The sequence below is a fragment of the Rhagoletis pomonella genome, unplaced genomic scaffold (assembly GCF_013731165.1).
Source record: "Rhagoletis pomonella isolate Grant_MI unplaced genomic scaffold, Rhpom_1.0 Rhpom_scaffold_00007, whole genome shotgun sequence".
In the NCBI taxonomy this organism is placed as follows: Eukaryota; Metazoa; Arthropoda; class Insecta; order Diptera; family Tephritidae; genus Rhagoletis; species Rhagoletis pomonella.
In genome coordinates, this window is record NW_023458561.1 from 48328495 (window position 1) to 48350763 (window position 22269).

The window sequence follows — 22269 nt, forward strand, 5'->3', positions numbered from 1 at the left end:
ATATTATAAATGTATATTCATACAAGCTGTGACATTTTTTTTTTTCAATAGTTTAATAATATCGTTCATCTCTGTATGTTTCGTTATTTGTGCTTTGTGTATGACATTTCCATTAAACTTAAAAGAAAAATATTACACAAATATTTCAACGGCGCATATTTTAGCGCTAATTGCTGCGCATGCAACCGCTTATTTGGAGCGCAATAATGTCGCCGCGCAGCAGGGTGGCCAGGTGCATACAAATATGCGAAAATAAACAGATAAAAGAGAAATGAATATAGGAAGCCGATATAATTTAGTATGTGATAGTTGTTATATTTTCGAAATAAAGCTACGCAATTTAGCAAAATTGAAATCAAAAAATTTACATTTAAGAAATAAGAAATAGTTCTTGTATTACTGGAACTTATTCACGCCTATTGTAGGACTGTTTCTCAAGTTGAGAAAAAGCTAGTTTTCAATTTGAACTCTAATGTGATTCTTCAACTGGGCTCAAACATATTATTGAAATACTGAAATTAAAATAGTAAAATAAGTTATACCTTTCTGATTGAAACGACATATGTAGCTACATTTATATTTTTTTATTTTTATTTTTTTATTTTTTACTCTTTTTGTAATATTTAGTTACCGAAAAACGAATTACAATAATTCACATTCAAGTTTTCAGTCGTCTGACTACACTCCGACAGTAAGTCTAACACTTGATTTTCTTTGCGTTTTATTTTCCTTGAAGACATTTTTTACTTTCTGTTAGTTATTTTCCTCTTTATTTGGCATTAGCTTTTCACTTGATAATTGATCCATTTCAATGTCCCTTTCCCAAGTAGACAATACCAAGGTTGGATAAATATTTTCTTGGTGTTTCTTGGGTTTATTTAATTTTAGTTTCTTTGCTATAGAAAGCCGCTGACCTTTTGAACTTAGGCGAAACAAATTCTTAATTTTAATCCCAATCTTAATTTTAATCGCTAAATCAATCTTTGTCCCAACCTCAATCTGAAACTCAGTAGAAGTTTTAACCTTAAGCTTAACGTAAATTTTAGTCATAATCTTAATCCCATTTTCAATCTTAGCCTCTTAATGCTATTAATGATATTGATTTTAATCTTACACTTAATCTTAATCTTGATTTTAATTTTAATCTCACCCCTAATATTAATCTTAATTTTAATCTTTATCCTAATATTAATTTTAGCTTCACCTTAATCTGAATCTCAACCCTACTCTTAGTCGTAACCTTAATCTTTATCTTAATATTAATTCACAGTTCAACCTTGATCTTCATCTTAACCTAAATATCAATCTTATTTATCTTAATTTTAATCTTAATCTTAAACTTTTTCTTAATTTTAATCTTAACCTTAATCTTATTCTAAGTTTTAATCTTAGACTTAATCTTGGTCTTCTGTCTCGCAAAGGCGTTTAACTTCACAAAAAAAATTTAAATCGAAATCCGTCCATCTGGCGGGCATCGTTCATTAAGTACTTAAAGAATATAGGACTGCCTTTGGTTTTGAAAATAAAAAACGTTCTGGCAACCCTAACCTCTTTTTATCCAACCACTTTAAAACGCAAAAAAGTGTCAATAAAAATGTTTGTGCTAAAAAAATCTAGATAAAATCACCTGCGCTTCAATTAGCTATTCAGTTGAGCTGAGTTTGGTGCACACAAACGACCCCGGCGACCACTTCACACGCTCCAAGCGTCGCTAACAAATTGGCAACTATGTGCATACATACATACGTACTAGTAGGCCGCAATGCCGCCAAAAGCTGTAAACGAACATTTTGTATGATTGTACACATATATGCACATACATATGCACATGCATACAAACAAACTTATATGTGAACTTTATATGCATGTGAACGCGACCCGAACGCATTCTGCGACGTTTACGTCATTGCATTTTCATTTCATTTTATTTTTAATACTTAACAATTATTTTCTGTTGCTTCTTATTTGTTTTATGTACGAAGGAATCATTTCGCTTTATTTTCCTTCAATCTCTTACTGTGTGTGTACATTTTATTAGCTTTTATTTCTTTTATTTTTTTTTTTGTTTTTGTAATCGCTAACAAATCGTCGACAGCAATTAGTGCGCGAGTATTTTAATCGCCACTAAAGCCGTTGATGCTGCAGCTACTGTACTGCGCAGCGGCAAGAAATTTCCATAAACTGAACGACAGACAAGCGGCGCGCTGCATGTACGCACAAATACACACAGACACGCACACAAACATACGCGCGCAATGCAACGAAGTGCATACAAATATTGGTTACAGCTTTTACGCTCTCCTGCTGCCCCCTCTTGGTTGCACGGGTGCGCCTGGTCTTCACTTGGCTTACTTGCATCAAAGCGATTTTTACTCTACAGCTCACAATTATGACACTTGATTAAAATGAAAAATTTAATTGATAACAAAAAAATAGTAAGCGTAAATTATAATTCATGCAAATTGCTAGCGCGAACGCGAATGCATTTGCGTGATTGCTGCATGCAACGCCCACATATATATGTATATATGTACATATATTCGTGCATGCATACCTATGTATACTGCATTCTAAGTACATACACACATACATACACATACATATAAACACTCAAGAAAAGCGTATGTATATTTCATTTTGTACTTGTACTTACTGGCCTGCTACGTATCTGATTACATGCATGCAACGAAGTAACAGTTAATTGTTAATTAATATTTTTCACCTGTCGCCATGTCGAAGGTCGCATTTGTATGCATGTGTATACATATATGTATGTGCATACATTTTTCAGTTAATAAAACACATGCACTCACTCACTCACTTACTAACAGCTGACTTTTGCATATTGACATGCTGGAAGCTTTTAGGGATTGGCCATTCAACGGAAAATATTGCATTGCTGATTCATATGCTCAACTATGAGTTTCCTTGATTTCTCATCTCATTCCATTCACCCGAATAATAGCGTTTTATATGTATAACGTTGTGATTTGTTCTTTATTGCTCGTATTTATTGTCATGTAAATCGATAAGCGTTCGCAAATTTATTGATGCGGAAGTTGGCGATGACCAGAAAGTAAGTTCATTAATTATTTACGAGTACTAGATACATATACTGAAGGTATGGTTGTATGACGTGCGTGCAGCTCCTATTTAGCTTTTTACTGTAGCTTATTGGCATATCATTTTAAAAGAACTTAATTAATACAAAAAAATCTCAAAAAATTGAGTGTACATAAATGTAACTCAGTAGCTTTGAAGCTGTTTAAAGCTTTAGGCATTTTGAAAATATGCTCTAAAAGTAGATCCATGGTTGACTGATTTTAAAGTGGTTGGCCTCCCACGGGCGTTTTATGTCCAACGATATTCCATACCCATCGAGGTATCCCATACGATCCTATATAATTCCACTTCGGTAATTCTACTTTAGATTTGCTTGAACCAACACACTCATATTCATCTTTTGGTGCACTTCTAGTGTACAACCGATTCTCGCTACCTCATTCGCTGTCGAATTTAACTTTTTTTCTTTTCGTACTGCTTTACTACTCGCGACCTAATCGAAGAGCATATGATTAGTGCCCGGTCAGGTATCCAATCATAGTTCTTCAACCCTCTCGACTAAGAGGAAGCAATTCTGTAGAGACTTGGCGATGGGAAGTGTGGCCCAGGAGCACTTATTTTTTCGATTGGAATAAATTCTTTTATAAAAAATTTTGTTATTGAAAATTATCAAGTTACCGAAATTTATCGAATCATCAAAGTTTATAGTTATCGAAATGTTTATTGAGTTATCGCAACGTGTGGCATTAATCGAATCGATCAAAGTTTAATTAGTTGTCGAAATTTATAGACACGGAAAATCAGTTGATGGAATTTACGGATAGTTGTCCAGCTATAAAAATTTTTGCAGTTAACGAAATTTCTCAAGTTATCAGTATTTATTTCATTATCAACATTTATGGAGTTAATCTAATTTATCGAGGCATCGTAATGCATCGAGTTCTTTGAACTTATCGAATTATCGATATTTAGTCATTTTCTTAAAATTGTCGATTTATCAAATCGAAACTTTTGAAATTTTCAAAATACATCGAGTTATCGAAGTTTCAAGGATATGTAAGTTTATCGAGTTATCACTGCTTATCGAAGTTTATCGTGCTACCAGAGAAATTGATCGATAGCTTTTGAGAAATATGCAGCTACCAAAACTAACCGAGTTATCCAAATTTATAGAGGTATCCAAAGGTAATCGAATTATCGAATAGAAGATTTTGAAATTTTCAAAATATATCGAGTTATCGAAATAAGTTTATCAAGTTATTACTGCTTACCGAAGTTTACCGTGCTACCAGAGAAATCGATCGATAGCTTTCGAGAAATATCTAGCTATCAAAATTAACCGACCTATCCAAATTTATAGAGGTATCCTAAAATTATCGAGTTTTCGATTTAAATCGAGATATATGCATAAATTTTTGAGTTATCGAAATTTATCGAGCTCTCGAATTGCACAGTTAGTAAAAATTATCAAATTTTGTCGAGTTATCGAATTTTGTTGAGTTATCGGATTTTAGTTTTTTTTTTTTGAAATTCATTGAATCATCGATATGCGTCAAATTATCGAAATTTATCCACAAAGTGGAATATATTGGGTCAATTCCAAGTCCTGCCAAAGCTCCCCAAAGACCTTTAAAGCTAGAAATCCTCTCCAAGAGTCTTAAAAAAAACTAGAAAAACGGTTGTTTCGATAGTAACTGGTACTCCTAGTTAAATTAAAAGTTGATGACACCTCGCCCGGAGTCCTTTGCGGACTGTGCATGACTTACAACCATGCAGTCGTGGTAATTGTAATCGTCAACTCACCATTTTTTTACTGAACAATATTTTTTTTTACATGCAAATAACCTGACGAGACTACTGAGTAATTCAGTACCAAAGTTAGAGACTTTCACCTTCGCTGATCGTTGTGATTATCGCTTAACAAAAGTCTCTTTCAGGAACTATAACCTGCCAGCGCTTAGAAAAAAATTGCTTCGGTAGCATTTTTTGTGTGATTTTGGAAACGCACTCTGGACCAGGATACTTATTTTTGATGTCGTTGATTTTGAATTTGATACAAAATACTAAGTCTATTTATAAGAAAAAAGTCTGAATTTTCGATAAAAAAAAAACAGAATTGCGGAACCAATATGGCAGACTCAAACTTTAAAAATGCTTCGATTTTCGTGAAGTTTGATATGTGAAAGTTTTTTATGACGCTGGTACTGAATTTGGTATCAATATTCTCAAAAACAAAATGTCGTTTGGCAAAAAAAAGAAATTCCTCGATATTACCTTGCAAAAATACTTTAGACGCAAGTTGTACGGCGAACTTTTGTTTTCTAGTACGGTACATAACTTTTTGCAGAAATCTTGAAAATTCATATTTTTTGATCGAAAACTTTGGTTCTTTTCAAAAACCTTCCATCAATAATAACCAATTTTTATATAACCATTTGTGATTACCAGCGATTTTTTATGGGTCCCCCATTGCATTTTCAGGGATTTTTCCCGGCATTGAAATTCCAACTTCACTTTTTCACATGCATTTTGGGACCACCCTAATGTACGTCCTTCTTAACGTGCATAATTAAATAAAAATTATGTCGGGATTTTTTTTACGGTACTTTATAATTTCAAATTTATGATTTTTTTCCAAAAATTCCGTGAAACGTAGTGTAACAATATGGATACCAAATGAATGAATTATAACAAAATAAAACTTTTTGGTTCACAATGACGAATACGTATTGAAAATGCTTTTTTAATTAATTATTATTTTTTTTTTTTACTTATAAAGTTAGAGGGACGAAATTCGAGGATGTGGTCGAGTGTATATTACCTTATCATATAATTAAAAAAAAATCAGAATTTCGAGGTTATTCAAGGTTAAATTTTAAATTAATATTTTCGTTACCTACTCGCCCTAACGCACCAAAAAATTCTCTTCTATTATTCTACAAAATTTTCTCTTCAATTTGATAGCCCTGCTCTTTTTTTCGATTGCACTGAATTTTTTAAATAATTTTTTGAAATAAACCAATTTTTCAAATTTCTGAGTCCTTAAAAAATCGCGTATATATTGATTTTTTTTTTTTTTTTGTATAAAATTTACTGTCACACGGTGTAGTAGGTGCTTTCGTTTCGGTAATTCTTTATTTAAAAACACATGTATTAATTTTTTTTTTAATAAATAGTATTGCATAAATGTTTTAATTGAAATCACTCTTACTTGCGCCATATTTAAATGAAAAACATTTATGTTATTACAATGCAAGCAATTGCCGCTTTTGCGCTGAATATATAATCAATGCAATTTAAGTGGGCAACATTGTTACGCCAAATAATAATTAAATAATTTATTGACATTATACAGCGCGCATACTAAGCCACACACACACATATATGTACATAGGTAAATACATATTTTGCTAACGATTTTTCTACTTTCTGCAATGTCTTACTCATGTTGCTTATTGATTAGATTCGGTGTGGCAGTAAAGTAGATATTAATAAAATGCACGCACGCGGCTAGTAAACAAATTGATTTGCCAGCATAAATTGGTTCAAGTAGCGCTAACATACACACACAACTATAAGTGCATAATTGAATACCCACGGCTAAATTCATGCGTACATACATATGTATGTATACTATATCAGTATGTAGTATATGTAAGTATGTATCCACAAAGATAAGCGCCTAATAGTTACATTAGTTCATTCGTCATGTCAGCGGCTGGCGGCAGAATGAGGTCATTATCTAATCTCTGTATGCCGATTGAAAGCTCCAATCTAACTGAAGCAGGCCTTTGGCGGGTGGCTGGCAGAGCAAGAATTAAGTTAAAACGAAAGAATAAAAAAATTGTAATGCTTTTGCTCGCTTATAGATTGCAAGTGTGCAATTTGCAAGTGTAACTTAAAGTGCGAAAAGAATTTGTAAAGTTGAAACAAAAAAAAAAACCTAGGCTCAGCTCAGTCGTGGCAGTAGCCAGGCAAAGCAGCAAGTCTGGCGTTGCAAGTGTTGCAGGTGAGACGCTCGCACGCAATCGATCTACATTGCCATGTTGTTGACCTGTTTGCATGCCGAGCAGCTGTGATTTACAATACGCGTTTGAAATTTTTTTTCTACTTTTTATATGTAGCGGTTTTTTTTTTTTTATTTAGTCGACTACAGTTTTTCTCCATATTCTAATCTAAGTGATCACCGCGCACTCTACATAAATCTACTTTGCATATTCATATTCAAATCTCCATAGATTGGTATGCATGCATGTATGTAAACGTTTTCACTCCTCCAACTGCGCATTGTTGCTGCTGCTGGACACACACTCGTTCATAATTTATCAATGCAATAGAATTTCGAATAGCAATCAGAATGCATAAATTTTCATATCGAATGAACGATGCCATACTACATACCCGTACTATGTAGTTAGTTGAATATATATTTTTTTTCAGTTTGCTGCAACACACAAATTTTTGTACATCGTAACACATCGGTGTATGTATGTATGTATGTATGTTTGCTTGCGCATGCGCCTCGTAAATATGCATTAGGAAATTCCATTTCACCTGCTGCCACAAAGCATTGCTGTGTTCGATGCAATTCGAGGCTCGGCGATTGGATCTCGCTATGTGCTGTTGCAGCGAGATGCTGAGATGCTTTCGCGTTGATAAGTGAGTGAACAAGAAACGTTGTACAAGTACTAGAGGAATGTCGCTGTGTAGAGCGGGAGGGAGGTGAATTGTGGATATGTGGGAGAAGTGTCGATGCTTTTTCCAAAAAAAAAAAAAAATAGTTCGAAAAAACTTTCAAAAAATTAATACCAAAAGCAATGAACTGAAGTGAGTTTTGTTGTATAACTATGGCATTCAGAATGTTTTTTTTTATATTCAGTCCTATTAACAATTTATTTGAAAAGTGAATCATTTCAGTGAATCAGGGTTTTGAATTAAATTGATTTATCTCATTTATCGTATTCACTAAAGCAAGAACAGAAAAAAAGACGAATGCACCTATGAAGCTCAAGGCAGGTGCCTATTACAAATATAAATTACAATAAAAAATACACAAAATAAGTTAATAAAAAATTAAAGCCATTTAAAAACAAAAAAAAAAAAATTTGCTTTTTCAAACAATAAAATCCAGGTATCAAAAAAATTGTAATTAAAAAAGATCTCATAAATATGAGGACTTCCAGCTCACTGTAGGACAAGAATTAGGCTTCTAGGCGCAAGCATTACCTTGTTGGTCTGGCAGAAGAAAACTTACTTAGTTTAAACGGGTTACATTTGGAGGTTATCTACTTACTTTTCTTACAAAAAATATTTTTAACTTACTATAACTTAATAGGGGTATTCACCTAACGTCACAAACTGCCGGCTACACATTTGTATGGAATTTTTAATTTTATCACGTTTATCGGCAGTTTATCAAGTGAAAGGGGTATTATTTTTGAAATCTATTTTTATTCGCAAACATCTTCGATCTCGGCATGGGTAAAATTTGCGTTAACCCAGCAGAAAATCTGTAATTTTTCATTAGAAATCGCCTGTATTTATTGGCGTTGCAAGAGCGTATACTTAGTATTTACTAAGGGAATTCCACAACGCATATATAATCCTTTCCGACTTTTCGTTGCATAGTTTTAGGCATTTCCATGCAAGGTGGAAATTTTTAAAAATACTAAAATTATTTTCATTTAGTTTTTTTGAAGTGTAAACATCTTTGCTCCCGGTATGGACAAAATTTTAGTAGACTAGAATTAGCTGTTCCAGCAACACTGCTCGTTTATATAGTTCGTGACTTTTTCAGGCCCAATTCGGGTCTAGTTCAAGACTTTTTCGGAGCTACATTTTTTCAGGATAATTTCGGGACTACTTCGAGACCAGTTTGGGATTAGTTCAGAAATTTTCCGGGCCCATTTCAGGCCTAGTTCAGTACGATTTCGGGACTAGTTCGGGGCACAGATATTTCAACATCAAATTTCATGAGTGCCTGGTACTCACGCCTTTTTACAATTCAAGTTTCTTTATAATAAATTTTCTTCAAAACAAATACATTATTAGCAAAGATTTCAATGATAGTTGAACACATCACCGCCTTTAAATGAAAATCTTTCCAAAAGCCAACAAATCATTTGATAAATACTTATGCCCCCACCGCTTATTCTTAAATCCACCAGCACAGCCAGCGACTTATCACAATGAGCGCCTGCAGTGCAACCACAAAGCATAGAAAATTATGTGACAGCCATGTAACCACCTGCTGCTCTAAACACTCTCTCTGTGCCAGTGTGTGTGTGTGTAGCTTACATGCATATGTGCGATGGCAACAAATGAGTGACCTCAACGAATACCGCTGCCACAACCGCGTTAGGCTCGGTCAATCCCATCAGCGATAAAGGCAGCAAGCAACCAAAAGCGGCTAAAACATATTTCAATACATACATACATATGTAGTTAGTACGCTTGAAGCACAGCGGTGGCCAATTGATTAAAACGATTTGCGCAAACCTAGCAACGATTCGACGTTCAATCGTTCAATCGTTCCAGCGATCAAGCAATCAGCCGGCAGATCACAAGCTACAACTCAAATAGAAAAAAAAAAATGAAGAAAAAATATTAGAAATAACAAAAAAGCAAAGAAGGTGTGTACCCACAGCGCAGCGTTGCCTTTTGTGTACGCGCGCGCGCATTCAATTCATATGACTACATATACACACATATATATGGATATATGTTGCAAGAACATTACCAGCGCGCTGCCACGTTGCAACTGGCAAGTGAAAGGCACAGAGAGAAATTTCACACAATGGCATATGCACATGCGCGCGTTGATGAACATAAAAATTTCTATGCTGGCATAGCGACGGTGGCGGCGGCGGCGGCGGCGGGTTGGTTCCGCAGTATGTCCGCATTTATTGACTTTGTTTTGCAATTTCATCGCATTGCCATTTTGCGGCAACTATATGGCTGCCATGGCCAAAAACGGCAGCACAGCAAATGTTGCACGTACGCTCGCATGCGGTAAATGTGTAAATATGCCGGTGGCAAAGCATGCCACAATCGCACAAATTAATTTCAAATAATCGACGAAACATGAGCGCATGCATGCGCATGCCACTTTGTTGCAGTCAGACCGCTGCAACGCCGCACCACACAGCACCACACAGCTTGCTTTGGTGTGTGTACATTTGTAGCCTTACTGGTATTCATCTGTCTGCTTAGTATCTCCAGCTACTGGCTGCTGCTGCTGCTGCTGCTACTACTACTAGCGCTGGTGCATTGACTTGCCACTTGCGGTCCGATAAACGTTAAACGGCAATTGTAGCGGTGCCACTGCCACCAAATTGGTCAATAAACCCCCGAACGCAATGCTTTCCAATGCCAAATGTAGTCAGCAAAAACAATCTCGCGAATGAACGTACGGACAGCAGCAATCAATAGGCGGACATGCGTTCAATAGAAATATGTTATTGACTAGACTTTGCGAAGATTCGGAACAGTGAGGCGCGAGGTATAGGGACTGCACCTCAAACTACTCCTGAATCTCTTAATTTAAATAGATTAGGCGAGCATTTCCAATGGCTCTTTTACTTATGAGCATTTGTCAATCGTAAAAGTTTACCTGATTCTTTCCAAAAAGCTTTCAAAAGTTTAGGATTCTAAGTGCTTATGATTTTGACAAGCTTTTATTATATATAAGTATATCTATGTTGACTTTCGAAAATCTTTGGAATAAGAAAGAAAAGCTTTCAAAAGGCTGAAATGTAAAGAGCTTTACAATTTTCGAAAGCTTTAAAAGCCATTTATTTGAGTTTATCTTCTGTAAGCTTTTGAAAGAAAAACACAAAGTTGTACGATTTGCAAAAACTGTAAAAGTATTTTCTCTGATTTTACCTTCAGCGATCTTTCGTAGCAAAAAGAAGTTCAAAACGTAAAGACTTGAAGAGCTTTACGAGCTTTACTCTTTTTACAGAATTGGAAGTAATTTTTCTGCGCTGGCTTTCATTTAAACTCTACAACAAAACGATAAACTTTCAAGGGGCTCTAAGCTTCGACGAACTTAAAGATTTTCAAAAGCTTTGAACTGCAACTAGTAAAAAAAAAACTCCATCACAGCTCTGTGCTCTACCAGAATTTGTTTAAGCTTGTAATGTGTTTCAAAGCTGTTGATTTTGAAACACTGCACAAAAGCTCAAAACTTTTTAGTAACACGACTTTCAGCGCAACTTTTGCTATGCCCTCAGCTTTTCAACAATAATCGTAGCCAAACACAATTTCTATTAACGTGTGAAAGTCTAGCATCCACTAGAGTCTAAAGTCTTTATTTTAGCAGCTTTAAGTTCTTTTTCTGATCTTGAATTTGAAAGAATATCGAATATTTTTTTTTTATATATGTGCATGTAGTATATTTTAAAAGCCTTCGCAGTTATTTTAAGATGCAGAAAGTTTAAGCTCTTAGGGCCAATTTCACAATGCGTAGTTAACTCAGAATCGACAGTTAACTAGAGATTTTCAGTACAAAATTCTGTAGTTAACTCCCGATTCTGAGTTAACTACGCATTGTGAAATTGGCCTTTAACCTCTTTATATAAAGGCATGTAGGCTCTTAGGAACTGCAAATTTTTTCCATTTGTTGTTAATGTATTATTTCTTCAATTTATTAACCATAGAGCTTTTCACTTTTTTTTGTTAAGAAAAGCTTTACACTTTTCTGAAAGTCAGAGTGCAAAACAGAGTCGAGTGCTCTTGAGTTTCGTCAAGCACTCAAATGGAATATTTATCAAAAGTTTGCGCTCGAATTAAAGCTTACGATCGCATGGCCTTGGTTCGCAAAAAATATAAATTTTATATTGCTTAACAATTACGATTTTGTAGTGTTAATGAAGCAAAGCATTGATAGCGAACTTAAAAGCTTTGTTAAGTTCTTGTACTTTTGATTATAAAAAACAAGCTTTTCTTTGGCACAACTACACAGCTTTTTTACACTTTGCATTTATGCATATTTTGTGAAGAGTGGTAAATCTTTCAAGACTTATAGCTTTATCCGAAGAATTTTACAATATTTAAGAGGTAAAAGCTTAAGTTGCGAGCTTAAAACTTTCACCAGTTCTTGAGCTTTTCAAACTAAAAGTTTGCTAATAAAATCATGCACCAAAATGGTTTTGAAAACATATTTCACCACTGCATAGACGTGCAGGCGCAGAACTTTTTCAGTTTTATATATAATTTATACAGACATGTAAACGGTAAAAGCTCTCTCTGTCGAACAATGCAATAAAAACAGATTACTGGGTATATCTTAAAAGTTTTTAGTCGCCATAATCACTTTCACGCATCTGTTTACACATATTTTTATCTACTTTCGGCCAACTGTGCCTGAGGACGTTGTCGCAAAATGCATACTGCAAATACCTTTCATTTTTCCAAATGATGTGACGAAATAAGCAAAAAGCTTACGCGTGTCTATTGTCGTCGTTATGACTTTTACCAATACATCGTTTGTTCATCCCACCATGCGAACTTTGTTAATATGATTGGTAATGCAAGTACAATTGCCTTTTGTGGGACGGACAGCAGCATCTTTATTTGTTTGCATTTCTCGTGCATACATATAAGAGATGCGTACATACATACATACATACGTAAGGACTTTTCCACGCTTATAAACGCATATACACTTATCTACGCATTGAAGCTGAGTTCGTCATCATGACATCAGCATTCTTTCGCACAAGCAATGAAAAAGGTTTCAAAAGCTATAAAGGTTCAGGCAGGCAGAAGTGCAAATCCTTGCCTTTATTCGAAATCTTTTCACCTTACAACAACCAGCTGCAACTGGCAATATCTATCGCTCGCTGTATAGCAGAAGAAATAAACAGTCACAGCAACAACAACTGCAGCAGCAGCATCAGTGGCAACATGGCAACATCTTTCACATTTCGTAAAAGCTGCGAAGCTAAACTTTGTTGGGCACCCGCGCACACTCCCGGCGTTGCTTAGTTGCTGCAACCGTAAAAATGTTGGAATACAATTGGTTTTAAAACAAAAACATTAGCAATAACAGCAACAAGCACAACAACACTAGTAGCAACTTAGCAAGCAAAGCACTTGGCTGCCTCTACTCTCCGACTTGTAAATGCAAAGCTGCAGTCATTCGTCCATCCATACATGCACCCTTTCAACGTAGTGTTCCAGCTAGCTTTCCTACTACCACCCGCCCCTCTTCCTCTTCCTCTTCCTCTTCTTCTTTAACATTTTTCGCTAACTGCAGCGCGCCTCAACAGTGCGCACACTTTATATGGCGCGCTTTAACTAATTAATTCCCATTAAACGCTGGTTGGTTGTTCGCAGCAGCAACAACAACAACAACAACAACAACAAAGCATGCGAGTGGCAAGAACGGCAACAATGTCAATAAGAACGCTAGTTGCATAAAAGCAAAAAACAAAATATCAATAAAATACTCACTGTTGTACATATGTATGTACACTAGGGTGGTTCAAAAACGAATGTGAATAAGTAAACTCGGAAATTGTATGCTCTCATCCTCTAGGATTGTTCTATACCGGAAAAATAAAATATATCCCCTTACTCTAAATATTTTTTGATTTCAAAATAAAAAAATAGAGTTAGATATTTTTCCGATATACATAGAACAATCCTAGGGGGTGAGCGCATTAAAATTCCGACTTTATTTATTGTACGCCACCCCAATGTACATGTATTGCTATTGGGCATTGCTGCTGCTAACTAATGGCGTGGCAGCAACATTGTTAGTTTTTTCTCGTTACCTTTTGTCTTCTGTTGTTATTGTTGCCATTGTTTTTTACAACGCTTTTATTATTTTTTGCTTTTCTGCCAGCTTGTCATTACGAATGGCTGTTCGGTTTAGTAGTCTGTTGTTATTGGCTTATTGTAACGATGTTCTTGCGCATTATATGTTCTTTTTGTTGTTGTTGCTTCCATTTGTTTTCTGCTTTTGCTTTGCTTGCGAAGAGCTTTTATTTTATTTGCTAATTTTCGCCCGATTTTCTCTTTGGCTTCTTTATTTCTTCTGCCTTTCGATTATTTATACCGCAGTACATAGTTGTTGCTGTCTGCGTCTGTGTTGTTGTTTTTGTTTCTGTTTATGCGTATGTTGCAGTGGCATACCACAAATATTTTCAAACACATTTCCATTGAATTGTATTGCATTGCAAGGAGCTACGACGACGCCACCACAATTGCCTTCTGTCTGCATTGAGATAACTGCAACCAGCACAAGTGCATCAAGTATGTAAGCTGTACAGTGTCTGCCAATAAAATGCAGTCAAATTTCTTTGAGTTATAAATTTTTTTTTTAATTCAAAAAATATTCAACGTCTCCTTAGTAATATCCCCGGTCTGTTTTATGTTGCATATTTTTAATTACAAATTTTCTTCTTTTAGAGGTTTATGACTGTGAAAATATAGCTTAGTAATTTCTATAAAACCACTCGATTTAGCAGAAGTACTCTCTTTCGATAGCTTTTCAAAATCATCATCATATTCTTGTTAAGTCGGTATCTCCGGGCTACTACCAAACTCCGGGAGTTTCTCTAGATTGAGTGTAGAGTAGCAGCCAAGATACTACAGTCTTAACTCTTTAAATGCTAGTCTCACATATATGGAACGCCCGAATTTCGCGGACTAATATTTTTGTTATGAAAATTTTTATTACATAACAAAGATTCACGAGTGTTACGAATATGTTTCAAGTCGTACAAACACCCCTTGATAGAGGTCGAAACTTTTTATTATGGATTATTGTACATATCCTCTCGTTTAGTATTCTCCAAAATTTGGTTCGTCTAAATTTCCTCTTGTGCTTTCGCGTTTAATGAGTTAACCTCTCGAAAACTGGGAAGACTAGCAGAAGGTTTTGGGATGATTCTCTTCAAGCAACTGCAGCAGCTAAAGTAAAAAATTGATTTTTAGCCCGCATGAGGTCCGATCTATTAGTGGCCTCGCAGAGCATCTAGAAGAGACCTGTGGGTTTGCATGCATAAAAAACTTCTGTGATCATCCCTGACTCATCCTGTGTAAAAGCATATTATTATCGCGCATGTTTCTCCCAGCATTCGCCAATGCGCTCATCTATCCAGGAGTGAACCGCAACTCGGCGGTCATTCAGTTTCCGGCGATGTCAATTTGGCTTGGTATCCAAACATATACCGCAAATATTTTGAGAAAATCGAAAGCCATTATTTGCCTCGATTTCATCTAAGCCACGTTTGCCTAGACCTCCCGCATTTCGTGCTATAAATCCATCTTTTATTTGGAAACAGGGAAAGCAAACGAGATTCAAACTGCTCTGTTTAGCCATCTACCGTAGAGTTCGGCGACATTCCAGCACAATTTTCGAGTTGAATTACGATGGAACTGCGGGCTCTGAAATGAAAATCATCTTTTCCGATTGCTTGGATTCGGAGTTTATTTGCAACCTCCATTGGAACTCAAACCCCAGCCTGGCAGAGAGCAAACAATGTGAGCAGCTGAGCGTAGGGCTTTGCTAAAAAACTACTCCTCCCATTGAACTTCGAACCATCTGTGGAAATTGCGTTACTACCAAAAGGAATGCAGTAGCTTTACCTCAACTCCTATCTGCTTGGTAGGTCCTTAGAGAAATTTCTATACGAAACTGAATTTCAACCAAATTGCAGCTTAAGTTGCAGCAGTTTTACCTATCATATCAACAGGTATGGTGTTAGGTGGTAGAGTGGAAGTGGTCCGCCACTAATACCCATAATTTTTTATCAGGTCTCCTCTTTGCATAATTTTGATAGCACCAATAATCAGGGCTATCACGGTATCCATCGAAGAAGATCTACGAATTCGAATGCCTACTATGAATATGAAGGAATTGCTATCACTGAATCCGAATGAACTGGAAAATATCGTTGCTAGCTTCGAATACGGATTCGAAGCAAAGGAAACAATAGACATTTATGTTTGCCATTTTGCTCGCGCTGCCCCAGCAGTCTTGATGACCGAGTGAGCAACAGCGGACAGCGGAGATTTTTTTTCTTTTTTTTATTTAATTTTTGTTTCTGTTTTTAATTTTTTCTTTACTTTAGATTAAATTTTTTGAAAGAGAATTTTTTTAATGAATTTTTTATGATATTAAAGTAATTAGATTTATTTCCTAATAAATGTTAAACTATTATTCCTCGCCTTATAATAAAAAAATATTCATTCATTTAGTAGCGCTTGGCAGATGAATGCATGTACATATATATATTGTACATAGATATCGGATATAGATAGAACTGATTAAATGAAGGCTCTCTACGAATTTCGAATTTACGTTCGTAACCATTCGGATTCTGTGACAGTTGGCGCTTTCGTAGATTTTACGAAAATTTAAGCTACGATGAATTCTGTGATAGCCCGGAATATATGTATATAGTTCTTGCCACTATAGCACATAAATCCTAGCCAACAAATAGTTTTTCTCCTTCATAATTTTTAAATCTATAAATATTTCTGCATATTCTGCTTTTTATTTTTACTTACTAATATATCTCGCCTAATTTTATAACCATTACTATAACCGTGTTACTTTGTAGCACTCATTATTTATTATTCAAATTTTTTTCTCTCAAACGAAATGCATCAAGATTTTTATTTTCCATTACCGTTTGCTACAAGCTATTCTTGTTGTTGTGATTTATTCGCTAACTCGCTATCTACATATGTACATACATACAGATGTACTTATACATATGTATGCGCATACTTATGTACACTAGGCGACAAATTGAAGGTGTCCACTTTGTTCTAATATAATATTCACAATTATTTTCATAAAACTTTTTTGGCAGTAACTACTTATGAAATAATAGTTAATTCTAGAATATAAACCATATAAATCAAAGTTTCACACTTTATATAAAGTTCATAAAAATTTAAAAAAATATCATCAAAATTTGGAATGTTTTGTTCAGGATTTCTAGAAAATTTTCGATTATGCAGTTTTGTAGCCCATTCTATTTTAGTCTAATGATTCTTGAGATTGTTTTCTTTGGTGACGGACTTTTGAACTTTTTTTCATATAGGCATGCATTTCTTATGAAATAAAATGCATGAGACCGTTAGCAAAGAACTTTCAAAAAAACAATCCCACTTTCTGTAAATTATATGAAAAAAACGGAAAAACAGTCTCCAAAAAAAATAAAATAAAAAAATTCTCAAAAATTAACGCCAGTTTTTGCCGGTTGAATTGCACTTCGTTAAACTGAAATTGAATGGGCTAAAAACTCGGTAATTTTTTAGAAATTCTTAATAAAAAGTTGAAAATTGTATTGAAAAATTTTTGAGTTTTTGTGAAATTTATATAAAGTGTGAAACTTTGATGTATATGGTTTGTTTTATATATATTTTCATAAATAATTAATGCAAAAAAATGTTCATGAAAATAATTGTGAATATTTTATTAGAAAAAGATGTACACTTTCATTCGTTGCCTAGTGTATATCTATGCGCCCAGCAATGCTGAACAATTAACCAGGAATTCGCTTTCCCATCGCAACACAATACACGATTTATGCGATATATGCGATAAAAGGAATCAATTCGGTGTTTTTGCTGTTTTTTCTGCACTTCATTTTCTTCTACAGATTACTTCCACATACGTTAAGACTTCTACTACTATGTTTATTTCTTTGGCCATTCTTGCTCACATTTTTCCACAGCATCAATTGTTTTTCTATTCACTTGTGCATTCTTTTCCTTCTTTTAATTGCATTTGAATCAATAATTCTGATTTAATTTTCTCTCTTTACAGATCAACATCGCCGTTCAATGCCTGAGTACGGACTTTAGCAGTCAAAAGGGAGTTAAGGTATGTTGATAACTTAACGAAAGTTATTTAAAGTATTTAAGTATTTGTGTAGAGTATAAGAAGTTGCCTTAGGTTAACGCATATTGGAAAGTGTTTGACTGACTGATTAACTGGTGTAAATAATAAAATTATCTGGGAGGCAGAAATCGAAAGATGGTCTGGCTGTACCTAATTTCGAGCTTTGCTCCATCCATGTAAACATGTCTTTCGCTTCTCTTCCTGTTTGAATTGGACCTCCGTTCTTCCCTTGTGGGAAGTCTGGTACGAAATAAAGAAATCTACGAAAATTTCAAAATTTTAAACAAATTTTTTATTGCCGCTAGGAGGTTTAAAAAAAATGTTTTTTTTTATATCGCAAATATTCCAAAAATTTCTAAATTAAAATCTGATAAATTTGACATATTATTGAATATATAAATACGCTGGTCAAAGTAAAGACTTTGTTGAACTTTTGCAATTCAAAAAAATTAAAATTTTTTAAACCCTGGTCGCGGCCCATAAAATTTTATTTTCATTTTGAAATTTTCCTGGATGTCTTTATTTTGTACGCAGAACGAAATAAAGGGGTGTCTCATAATATTCATATTTTTAAGTACCATCCTAATATGAATGTGTCTTCTTCAAACAAAAAACTGCGCGCAAAGTGGAAAACAAACTTTATTCAATGTTCATGACAACAAATGAGATAATAATTTAAAATTTCCACAGTCCAATAATCGTTTTACAAGAACATAACGCACATTAGTCAAGGTCCTTTTGGCCCTTGTAATTCAAACACTACCCATTTACTCCTATGCTACACATTCCGATAAAGTATCCATTACTTCAATTAATCAAATTTCTCCAATCCCTTACATTCAGCAATACCAAGTGATACCCAAAAAAAAAAAAAAACCTAGAAATTCTAACACATCGCAGGCATTTCCACTGCTTGCTACCCTTACCCTTCCTTGCGTGTACCAAAAACTACACACACCTAACCCAACACTTTATCCCTTCACAATCATTAATGACTCGCAGTCAATTTGTTCGACGACAGTTCAGCGCAAACATCATTAGGATAGGAAGGGATCATTTATGTGTTTGTGTGTGTACAAGTGCATGTGTACAATACTCGTAGTTATGTTTGTGTATTTATGTGCAGGCCAGAGCTCAACGCATCGCAGCCAATAAAGTGTAAATCAGTCAGATATTGAAATGAAAAGGTGTTACTACTTAAATGGTCTGAAAAGATTTCACATATCATATAACAGCCTTAACAGCAAGCAAAAGTGCATTAATGAAAGAGAAAAACTCCCACCTAAATAAATAGGAATAATGAAAAAATGCTAGGTAAAAGAAATTGAAAGATTTTGTAAAGTATTTATTTTTTTTTTGGTGATACGAAGATTACACTTTTATTGTTGGTCCTTTTTTAACAATTTCAAAAGCAATTGGTGCAATGCTATATAAAGGCTCTTAAATGATTGTGATTTTGGAGCATTTAAGACCAACTGACATTTGTGTGCTTATAAAATATAACACTGTAATGCAGTATAAAATGAACTAAAAAGAAAACAATAAGCTGGAGTAGTGTTTTGAACACCTGCAATATCAGCGGATGAGAGTCGAAAACGATAAAGAAAAATTACGAAAAAAGATGAAGAAGCCAAAAATATAGAAGCATAGTTAATAGGCTTATCCAATGGCTTTGCAACGGCTTCACTACAAAGTGTAATTGCTTAGTTTGATAAGGCGCAAGTAAATAGTTGGAAAGTTCAAAAAATATATAGAAGTGAAATAAAATTCAAGTTTAGGTTATGTTGAGCGAGATTGTATGGCTGCCTGCAAAATTTTCCAAAACTGAAGACTAAGGCCGCCATCCTGTGTTTTTTCGAAGGATTTTAATCCACCTAATTTGAATCCGGCAGCTTCAGTGGGATTCTGCAAATCGATACCGCTAATTTTGATCGCCAAGTATCTCTAAAAGTATAGCAGACCCCCTTAACAATATGCAACATCTATTTGGATACATGTCGCTTAGGCTACTGATGGCACATTGCATCTGTTACTCTTCCATGTTGCATACTTTTAGGCTACACTACTTTTCACTTAGAGAATTTTGGTGACGAATAGTCATTATCAAAATCCCCTACATATTTGCTAACTAAACTCAGATATTTAAAATTCGCAATGGAAAACACAATACGAATAATAGCTGACTGGAATATAATTTGTAATTTTTACTATGGACTTTTTGTATTATGACACTATTGCAACAATTGACCAAAGTAAGCACATACCTAATGTAAACAATGAAGCCTTAGATTATATTACAAACATTTAAGGGTTAATAAGGCGCACAAAACATCGCCAAGCTCATAAACTTCAACTTCCTCAGGGTCTGAAAAATGTAGGCTGGTGTAATAGGGACAGACGTAACACTGTACTTTGTGGTATCTTTTAAATATTAGAAGAGAGGTAAAATTAGAATGGAAAAGATGAGAGAAGGATCGAATCAACTAATATCTAATACCGTAACCTCTACAAGAGTAAACAGACGAAGAAGGCCAGTTGCTGAAATGATTTCATGCCAGCTCTTTTCCTTCAGCTATCCTGTTAGAGATCGGACTTGAGGACTTATCGCATAGACTCCAATCAGATAATAGCGTGGCCATGAAGACTTAACCATCACACATTTCAAGCTTTTTGCCCAGCTCCATTTGCCCATTTTTTATCACCAGCCTCTCTCTTCACCCGGCGACAAGGCTCCCATAATGCCCTTTCGTACCATTTCATCCGTCCTGCAGTTTATTGCAAAATCGTTATGATCTGGCACTCATATCAGCTTGAAAGTGAAACAGTCTGATAGGGTCGAAAGTGATGCGAGGCACTCCACAATTTTCGAATTTGCTTCCCATCAAAAACTCCAGGGTCTTAATTACCGCCTTGATATTGGGGTATACATGCGATTACATTATCTGTCTTTTATGAGCTTACTTCCACTTCAAAACAATCTACTAAATCTGGAGAATAACTACCAATAACTTGTTTGTTCTATTTTTTTACTTATTCAAAAAAAATACAATTTTTTATTAAGGAACTTTTTATTTGTGTATATAAGAATATGCTTGCGCTTTAACCAAACCCTTAAAAATCAAGGATTTAAGCTAAATATATATAACATTTAGAAAAACTGAAAAAATGTTCGTCTAAATTTAGAGATTTTTACTATGAATTTTTTGAACTTTTTTGGGTATGACGTTGTAAAGCCCATGGAAATTTAGTTTTAGTAACAAAGGCCAGCTAATATTTTAGTAAAATAAGTATTGAAAGGAGCACTAAATGTATGTTTGCTTTTTATCGCTATGCATACATATGTGTATATATAAAAAGTTTGCCTTAAAGCTTTCGAAACTTAATGCAATAAAGTAGACTACACTTTTGGAAAGAAATTTATAATTTAAAGATAGCTTGAACAATAAAGCGGCAACGAAAATTTATATTTGTTTTTCAAACAAAATACTTAAAAAAAAAAAGTTTATCAAAATATAAAAAAAAAAATTTATCTTTTCACCAACCAAAATTTTTTCTACCAATTTTGGTAACAATTTACCAAAGTGGGCCCCCTGCCCAGAACTTATCAATGGACGCTCTACAACAATATGTATTAGTATAGCGACGGCTACTTTATCCATTCCTCCATAATTGACTCCGAGAATAGCTTGATGCCCGAGATCAAGCACAGATAATTCACTCTCTCAGAGAGCATACGCGAAATGCAACTCAATGAGGATGGTTGAATTTTCGGTATTTTATATATACTAGGAGTTTAACCTCTAAGGTAAAAAATCTCCTGCTTTGGTAGTAAAACGTGACGTGCCTTTGAAGGACGGTACATTCCAGTTTTTCGATAAATTTCAGTAATTTTATACATATCGATAATTCAATAAACTTCAAAAACACTAAAGACCGATAACTCCACAAAATTCTATTATTTGACTAATTTCAATAAGTTTTGATTACTGTGCGTTTCGAAGTCTCGATAATTTTCGACAGCTCAAAAATGTATGCATCGATGAAATTCAATAACTCGATAAACTTTGGATACCTCTATAAACTTCGATATCTCGGTTAATTTTGATAGTGCCATATTTTCCGAAAGCTATTTAGGAATTTCGATAACACGTTACACTCTGGTAATACGATAAAATTCGATAAGCAATGATAACTCGATAAGCTTATATAGTATTGAAAATTCGGTTAGTCGATATATTTTGAGAATTCCAGAAACTTCGATTCAATAAATCCACAAATTTCAGTAAATCAATTAATATCGATAACTCGATAAGTTCAAAGAACTCGATAAATTTCGG

General features: G+C 34.6%; 1 protein-coding gene across 2 annotated transcripts in view; it reads left to right on the plus strand.

Moving 5' to 3' along the window:
• LOC118742968 (protein grainyhead) overlaps positions 1-22269 on the plus strand; it is a 305196-nt gene that overhangs the window by 234235 nt on the left and 48692 nt on the right. For both annotated transcript variants that reach the window (XM_036475409.1, XM_036475410.1), the window contains one exon: positions 17858-17914. In XM_036475409.1, the coding sequence (XP_036331302.1) occupies positions 17858-17914 (57 nt within the window). The remainder of the gene's footprint in view (positions 1-17857; positions 17915-22269) is intronic.